Below are 8864 nucleotides of genomic sequence, written 5' to 3' on the forward strand. Positions count from 1 at the left end.
AAAAAAAAAAAAGTAAGGGGCTAGATGGGTTGGGTGGGGAAAAAAACTGGGAGAAAATGAGAAAGGGGGGTGACACTGTTCAAAAAGAAATGTACTCATTATCTGACTTAGGTAGCTGTAACCCCTCTGTACGTCACCTTTACAACAACAACTAAAAAGTAAAGGACTGAAGACAGATACACCATGCTAACACTAATGAATAGAAAACTGGAAGCCAGCCACCATAATGTAACTTCTGTCACCTCAGCTACTTGGGAATTGGAGATCAGGAAGACTGATGTTTGAGGCTAGCCCAGGTGAAAAGTTGGTCAAAATCCCCACTTCAACAAAGAGCCAGATGAAATACTAAATGCCTGTCATCCCAGCGTGGGGAGGAGTCCAGCTCTGGGCAAGAACATAAAACCCTATATGAAAAATAACTAAAATTTGTAAAAGGAGCCAGACCAGGCGCCAGTGGCTCACACCTGTAATCCTAGCTACTCCACAGACTGAAATGTGAGGATCGTGGTTCCTGAAGCCAGCCCAGAGAGACAAATCCAAAAGATGCTTCCAATTAGCCACCAAAACGCTAGAAGTAGAAGTGTAGTTCAAGTAGTAGAGTGCCAACCTGGAATGGAAAAAGGGAGAAAACCCAGGGGAGTTCCAGCCCCAGTACCAGCACCAAAAAAAAAAGATTAGAGGCACGGCTCAAGTGGTAGAGCACCCACCTAGCAAATGCAAGGCCCTGAGTTTCAGGCTCAGTGCTATCAGAGTCAAAAATAGGCTAACCGGACTAAGCAGCTGTTACAGAGCAGAGGCTTTGAGATGGAGGCAGGGAGAGTAGAGCAGAGCATGATAGTGCCTGTGACATTGTAGCTAGAACTATTGAAACCCTTGAGGGTGGAGAGGAATCTGGTTACTTTGATTCCATTTTTCTAGCCCAGGGCCTGGCCCAGCCTCCACTAAGGGTCCAGGTATTTAGCTTGGCTTTGCCTTGTACTCTAGGCCCACCGGGGCCCAGCTTGACTAGAACGCCTTGACCCTCCTTGGCCACCAATCCACAGGTGTCATGCCAAAGAGAGGTCTCGACGTGTCCTCCTGCGAGATCTTCCGCTTCTACAAGCTGATCACAACCAAAAGCCTCATTGAGCCCGTCTCCATGATCGTACCCCGGCGGGTAAGGCATGGAGGAGGCAGGGCTGGGGTGTCCAGGTCCCAGAACCTCTGGCCTATGCTGTGGGGGCACAGCCACGGTAGGGAGGGGCTGAGGGGCCCTCACTGGGGGAATGGCCCTGCTCAGGGTCAATGTGACATCACTGGGGCCAGGGGGCTGGGCCTCGCCCACCTTTGTTGTGCTCTGGGCAGATCTGGGCCTTGGTGGCCTCAGCTCAGCAGGGGTGGGGGTAATCCTCCCCATGTGGGCAGCCACCCCTTGGCCATCCCCTCACTGTCCAGAGTTCTCTTGCAGTCGGAATCGTACCAAGAAGACATCTACCCACCCACAGCAGGGGCCCAGCCCTCCCTGTCTGCCCAGGAGTGGCTCAGTGGGATGAACAAAGGTGAGGAAGGAGGAAAACAAGAGAGTTGAGGGGGGGGGGGCTGTTGGAGACTGGCTTTCCAGTGGCCCTGAGTGGTTGAGCAGGGTTTTGCCTATATTTTTTTTGTCCTGTCTCTTAGAGGACAGCCAGTCCCCACTGATTACACAGTCACACACAGGGCTAGTGAGTCAGGCGCTTCACCAAGGCACTCTGAAACTCCAGCTCAGCCTGGCACTGGCAGCTCACACCTGTAATCCTCACTAGTAGGAAACTGAGATCCAAAGACTGCAGTTCAAACCCAGCCTGGGCAGGAAAGCCTAGGAAACTATTTACTAGCAAAAGGCCAGAAGTGGAGCTGTGGCTCAAGTGGTAGAGCACTAGACTTAAGCAAAAGAACCAAGGGGCAGCAAGGAAAAGAGAGAAGAAAGAAAGAAAGAAAGAAAGAAAGAAAGAAAGGAAGGAAGGGAAGGAAGGAAGAAAGGAAGGGAAGGAAGGAAGGGAAGGAAGGAAGGAAAGAAAGGAAAGGGAAGGAAGGAAGGAAAGGAAAGGGAAGGAAGGAAGGAAAGGAAAGGGAAGGAAGGAAGGAAGGAAGGAAAGAAGACAAGAAGGAAGTCTAGCTCAAGGGATATTCCCTGTGGAAGGTGTCATATGCAGGCTAATCAGGTGACTATGGTTAGACTCCTATCTGTTCCCCACCCACACATTGCATTTACCTCCTCTGCCCACTGCCAGGCCTGACTGTCCACTTCTGTCAGTGCAAGTATCAGCCCAGCAGGAGAACTATGTCCCCACCCACATCTGGTGCACACCCCCATATTTCAGATATCCCCAGGATCTGAAGTCCTGACCCTGCTGACTAGTGTCATTTCCCAGTTTTGTGCAGTACTTATCTGGACTCTGCACCCTCCCTCCAGCCTCCACCTTCCCTCTGTATTGTGGTGCCTGCCTTCCTTGCTCCCTGGAGTGCTAACAATGAACTTAGTAGATGGCAGAGGACACTGAGGGTGGCCCCCTCCCCTGGAGCTCATGGCCTCTGGGGTAGCTCTTGTGAACATGCTCCGCTGTTCCCACACGCCAGCCTTTGTGTAGGTAGCTGCATGCAGGTGGCTTCCTGTCATGGGGGCACCTACACTATGTCCGTGCCCTATGACCATCTGCTTAGGGCTGCTCAGTCCGCTGATAGCCTTTTGTTTTCCTCCCAGATCCAGTTCTGATGTCTCTTAGGCCTGGCTCTCAGCTGCTGAGTCCCCAGCCCCTGCCTCCGGAGAGACCCCTCTCCACTTCTGGGGCCTCTGCCTCAAGCCCGCCCTTGGGGCCTACAGCAAAGCTGGCTGTAGACGTTGGCCGGAAGTCCTGCTCTCTGCCAGAGGGGAAGGTGACAAGTTGGACAACAGAACACCAGCTGGAAGAGAAGAAGTCTTGGCTCACAAATGGCTTTGATGTTTTTGAATGTCCTCCACCAAAGACGGAGAACGAGGTATGAGGGAAAGCAGGCATATGGGGGGCCATTGGGAGAGGGGATCAGCTCAGCCCCCCACCCCCGCCATGGGAAGGTCCTAGAAGAAGGCAGAGGAATAAGGGCATGAGAGATGCAGCCATCTCTCTGGCCTGGCCTGGTCCTTGGCTTACCTGAATAATTCAGTCAATAAGTAGGCTCTGAGCACCGAGTCTATACCAACATGAACAAGAGAACGTGAGTTGCTGGCAAAGAAGCATCCGTAAAATTCACATTTAACCTGGAGGGCATTGTACAGCACCAACCTTCTGGAATTTTCTAAGCTTTCAGCATCAACCTTTAGGGCTTGGGATTGTGGCTCAAGTGGTAGAGTACCTGCCTCAGCATAGACCCTGGATCAAGTCTTCAGTACTGCAAAAAAGAAGGTAGAGTTGGCTTTGTTAAGTGCCTGCTGGGTGCCGGGCTCTGGAGCGAGCAGGCAGGCCCTTGGCAGCACTTGGAACTCAGTTCTCTCCACAGCCCTGGAGGTCAGTGTGGGAGCTGAGAAGAGGGCTGGCATGTCACTGAGGATGCAGAGGTGATGGTGGCTCTGCCCACGGCCTCAGACCCGGGCTCACTTCCCTTTGGTGGAGCGACTCTCCCCACCAAAATCTAGACTGCTAACCGTACTGTGTGAATGGTGAGGTAACTTTTCTGACTCCCATTCCCAGAGGAGATTGAAGCTTAGAGTAGGTAGGTAACTCACCACAGATTGGTAAAACACCGATCTCTAGACATCAGGACAGAATATCCTGTCCTCCAGTCCTCAGGAAGCATTCAAGCCTTTTTGAATTTCACTTGCTGGATGAAATAAACAAGACTTTGTAGCAGATAGGCATCATGGTTATCCCTTGTTAGTTTTCATCACCTCTACTTGAGTCAGAAAGTGGCAGTATTGGGCAAAAGGGGTTCATGCCTGTAATCTCAGCTCCGTGGGAGGCCTTGGAAAGTGAAGGCCTGTCCTCCCCCCTCCAAAAAAATTATTGAGACCTAATTTCAAAGAACAAGCTAGATATGGTGGCACATGACTATCACCCAGCTACTCTTGGAGGCTGTAGTAGGTAGGAGGATCTCAGTCCAAACTCCACTCAGGCAAACTTGTACCACCCTATCTGAATAATTAAAGCAAACATGGCTAAGGGAACTAATCAATAAAAAGGCAAAGGAGCCAAGGAGAGCCTTCTTAGAAGAAGAATGGCAAATTGGCACATGAGGAAATGCTCAACATCCCTGGCCATAATGGAAATGTAAATCAAAACAACTCTGAGGGGCTGGGAAGGTGGCTCAGTGGTAGAGTGCTTGCCTTGCATGCATGAGGCCCTGGGTTCAATTCCTCAGCACCACATAAGCAAAAAGAAAAAAGCCGGAAGTGGCGCTGTGCCTCAAGTGGTAGAGCACTAGCCTTGAGCTGAAGAGCTGAGGGACAGCGCCCAGGCCCAGAGTTCAGGCCCCATGACCAGACCCCCCCCCCAAAAAAAAAACCTCTGAGATTCCATCTCATCCAGTTAAATTGGCCAACATGTATTTGGACAACAACAAATGCTGGCAGGGATGTGGGGAGAAAGGAACCCTACTGCATTTTTGGAAATGTAAACTAGTGCAACCATTCTGGAAGGAGGTTTGGAGATTCTTAAAAAAAAAAAAAAAACTAAACAGAATTTCCCTACAAGCTGGCACTGGTGGCTCACACCTGTAATCCTAGCTACTCAGGAGGCTGAGATCTGAGAATCACAGTTCAAAACCAGCTTAGGCAGGAAAGTCCGTGAGTCTCTCCAATAAGACCACTCAGAAAACCAGAAGTGGTGCTGTGGCTCAAATGGTAGAGCACTAGCCTTGAGCCAAAGAGCTCAGGGACAGCACCCAGGCCCAGAGTTTACAACCCATGACTGGAAAAAAATATATTCACCCATTAGAAAGAATAAGATTATGTCATTTTCAGGGAAATGGAACCATGAATCATGTTAAGTGAGGTAAGCCAAGCTCAGAGACAAATGGCACATGTTTTCTCCCAGATGTCAAAGGTAGACCTAAAATACCCCTGGACATGATAAGCTGAAAACCTACATAGGATTCTAGGCATTCACATACAGTCAGCCAGACTAAAGGCAGATAGATACCCTTAAGGGAGGAACCCAAAGGTGTAACTCCTCCTAACATTTAAACTATTTATTGAAATGAACACCAGGAAATGGAAACATGGGGTTTTTTTGTTATGTTATTAGTGGTGGTATATGTTTTTACTTTGGGTTTTTTTTTTCTCCTGGGTGGGTAAAGTGAAGGTGCAGAAAGGGAGGGAGGAAGGGTGAACAAATGCCACCATGGTCTTCAGTATACACTATGGTAGAAAATGACCTGTGTAACTTATGGACAAGGAATGAAAAAGAGAAACTGGGGAAAAGTAAAGGAAGGGGTGATATTATCCAAAAAAAAATGTACTCATTATCTGACTTATGAAATTGTAGCCCTTCTGTATAACATGTTAATAGTACCAAAATTATTTTTAATGTCTGGGGCATGGCTCAAGTGGCAGAGCAACTACCTCTTCCAAGCATGAAGTACTGAGTTCAAATTCTAGTATCACTAAAAAAGAGTGGGGTGGTGTTTTGGTCTTCTAGTGCCCTGCCCCAGCATCCCAGGCTAGCCAGTAACTCTGTCCTCTGATCTCTGCTTTCCCAGCTGCTACAGATGTTCTACAGACAGCAGGAAGAGATTCGAAGGCTCCGGGAACTGGTGACACAGCGAGAGGTCCAGGCCAAGCAGCTGGAACTGGAGATCAAAAACCTGCAGATGAGTTTGGGACAGTACTGAGCAGAGGTCTCTGCCACCCTCACCTCAGGGACACCACTCGGCTCTGTGGGGAGGTCCAGAACCAAACCACAAGTCCCCCAAGAACAACCACTATTTCTATATTTTTTACGAGAAGACAAAACTCTCGGCCTTGGAAAGAGATTGCAGTGGGACTCGGAGCCGGTGTTTCTCTTTGCCTTCTTTCAACAGCGGTTTTGTCCTGACTTTGTTTAGATGACACTTTGCCTCCTGCTGAATTCAGTTAAGGGTCTGCTATGGCTAGAAGTTCTTGAGTGGGGAAAAGAACATTGTAGAAAGTAAGAGCTGGACCTGAGATAGCAAGTGGTCATTTTTTGTTTTTACAGTTGTAAACGAGTGATCTGGCCCGATTCCCTCATTTTACAGGTGGAGAAGTCTGTAGGAGAAGCAAGTGGGATCACAGCAGCGTTGGGCTTGAGATCCTGCTCTCCTGGGTCTGTCTGTCTATTTGTCTGTCTACTGTTTCTCACCCTGAACTCAATTGGTTTTGGCCTTGGCTGTGTTCAGCTTCCTTGGTGACCTCTTGCAAAGTCCTCTTTATTGCAGTTTCTCCCTCTGAACCAGGCACACCTGGTGTGAGCCTCAGTAGGACGGGCTACCAGCAACCTTGACTTGACCCTGCATGGTGCTCATGACCTAGGTTGGCTATAAAGGGGCCCAGGAGGCTTTAACCTGAGGGCGAGTGAACCGAGAGTCAGCCAGATTCTTTCCCCCCACAATCGGCCTGACCCAGGGATATAGATAGTAGGGTCTACCTACAGAGCTATCTGTGACTTCTTGGTGACAGCCTGCCTCCTCCAAAATAGCAGAGGGGACCCATGGAGGTGGAGAACCCCAGAACAGGATGTGCAGAGTCACCCCCGTCACACACACACACACACACACACACACACACACACGCTGGAGAGGAAGTAGGACTAGAGGCCAAAAATGTGGTCCAAAGGCCAAGTGGGTGTCCCTGCTCTGTGGATCTATGTCCTGAGTGCTGCTCTGAGTTTGCTCTTTCTCAGGGGCCAGCCCTCATCCCTAGGGAGAATGAGAGCTGAGATTTTTCTGTGGCTGCTCCTTAACCTGCGGGCACAGACCACACACACACACTGGCCTCTCTCACTGGGCCCTTCTGGATGGCCACTGTAGGACAGCCACCCAGCATAGCTTTGAGCCCACAGTGTATGTCAGGAAATACAGATGCCCAGGCCCCTCCCAGGAATCCGGAAGCTGACTGCAGACAAGAGCCTGGCCCCCTGTGTGAACACAAAGCCCAGGAGCTGCAACAAGAAAGTGAAGAGCACCTCTGCACCTCTGGGCACTCATCAAAGCGAAGAAGGAGCACCAGACAGGACCTAGGACTCAAAACTCAGTCCTCCCATCTGCCCTTACACCCTACCCATAGCTGGTACCCCATCTAACTCGTCACAGACCCCATCCCCCAATCACTTACTTCTTCCGTCATTGGGACTCAGGCTCCCATGATGCACCAGCCAAGCTTCTCATACTGTGCTCTGGAGGAAAAGGCCAAGCATGGGCATGATCAGGGAAGCAGAGCACCCCTAGGTGGGATTACCTCCCCCACTGCATTTGTGAGCAGCACTTCCCACCTCCACCCACTGGCGCATGCTATCTCCCACAAGTCAGCACATCCTAACCCTGAGGTCTCAGGTTGCAGCTGTGGAGGGAACCCAGCAGCCTGTGGCTGCCACCCAGGCCAGCCCATCCCTTCCAATGTGCTCCTCCCCTCCCCCCAAGGGATCCAGGCTTCACACTCAAAAACAGGACACAGGCAGCTTTGAACAAACCTTTCCCTTTTTACATCTAGAATAAATTATTTATTTCATAGCAAAGGAGAGGGATAGGTAATTTTTATCAGGTATTTTTTTAAGCCATCTTATTTTTTTAATTGTGTTTTTTATGTTCTTGAGCTGAGTGAGCATACCTACCCAGCACTGACAAAGGGTCCAGCCAAATGGGCAGAGCAGCCCCAATCTCCTTCCTGCACACCTGGGAGGCCCCTTTCTGTTGACTCAGGAACTTTCTGCAGATAAGGACAGCAGTTGGAGATCAGAGGCTGATTGCCCACTTAGTGCTACAATAACTGCTTCCTGGAAAGATACTTGAGGTCGAATCTTGGTGGGAAACAGGAAGTCAGAAATTGATCTATGCTTTTAATATGAAACCGTGCCTGAAACAGTTTGTTTTCATGTTTCTGAAACGCCTTGTACCTTTGTAAAAATAATAATAATAATAAAGGCCTGGGAATGTAGCTCAGTGGTGGAGCACCTGCCTAGTAGGCTCAAAGCCCTAAGTTCCATTCCCAGCACCACAAACACACAAAAACGCATCTATACAAAAAGTAAAAATGGAAGACATGGAATTGTGCAATGAATAAGAATAACAAAATAATAAACACCTGGTTAGACATTTTAATAAATGAAACTTCCTTTTCTTGATTTGTTCCACAAATACTAGTTAAGCATCTATTGCTGGGGCCAGACAGGGGGCTGCGGAAAGGTAGAACCGTCCAGGCATCACCACTACCAAAAAAAAACGTTTTCCATCCTGGTTAGGAAAATGGGGAGGACCAAAATGGGGGCAGGCAGGGAAGGCTGCTCTGGGAAGTAAAAGTAAGAAAGGCTTCCTGGAGAAGGTGACAGGCCAAAATCCCTAAATCAAAATGAGCAACTCAAGGCTCATTTTGGGAAAGCAGGAAGGAAAGTGGAAAAAAGCATGTCCACAAGGAGTGGCATTAGACGAAAGCAGGCAGGCGGTATGAGCCTAGGGTCTTGTAAATTTGAGCCCAATGCAACGGCTTCCTCGAGGCCCTCCCTCTCTTCTCCCCCCCCCCAGGAGGGCAGGGGATGCGCCCCGATGCGCCCTCCGGGGATGGCCACGGCCACTTTGGGCACACCCGCGCCCCACTGTGCGGAGCTCGATGCCTACCTTCCGCTTCGCGTTTCCTTGGAGACTTCGCTCCAGTCCCAGCCGCAAAGCACCCGGTGCCCCGCGCTCGTAGGCCGATGCCACCCCTC

The 8864-nt window shown here is 49.9% G+C and overlaps 1 protein-coding gene across 1 annotated transcript in view; it reads left to right on the forward strand.

Moving 5' to 3' along the window:
* Coro2a (coronin, actin binding protein, 2A) overlaps positions 1-7247 on the forward strand; it is a 27163-nt gene extending 19916 nt beyond the window's left edge. The window contains exons 7-10 of the mRNA XM_013023245.1: positions 1044-1156; positions 1448-1538; positions 2720-2994; positions 5689-7247. Coding sequence (XP_012878699.1) covers positions 1044-1156; positions 1448-1538; positions 2720-2994; positions 5689-5820 — 611 coding nt within the window. The 3' untranslated portion in view covers positions 5821-7247. The remainder of the gene's footprint in view (positions 1-1043; positions 1157-1447; positions 1539-2719; positions 2995-5688) is intronic.
* Positions 7248-8864: the final 1617 nt, after the last annotated feature.

The sequence above is a fragment of the Dipodomys ordii genome, unplaced genomic scaffold (genome assembly GCF_000151885.1).
Source record: "Dipodomys ordii isolate 6190 unplaced genomic scaffold, Dord_2.0 Scaffold67, whole genome shotgun sequence".
Taxonomy (NCBI): domain Eukaryota; kingdom Metazoa; phylum Chordata; class Mammalia; order Rodentia; family Heteromyidae; genus Dipodomys; species Dipodomys ordii.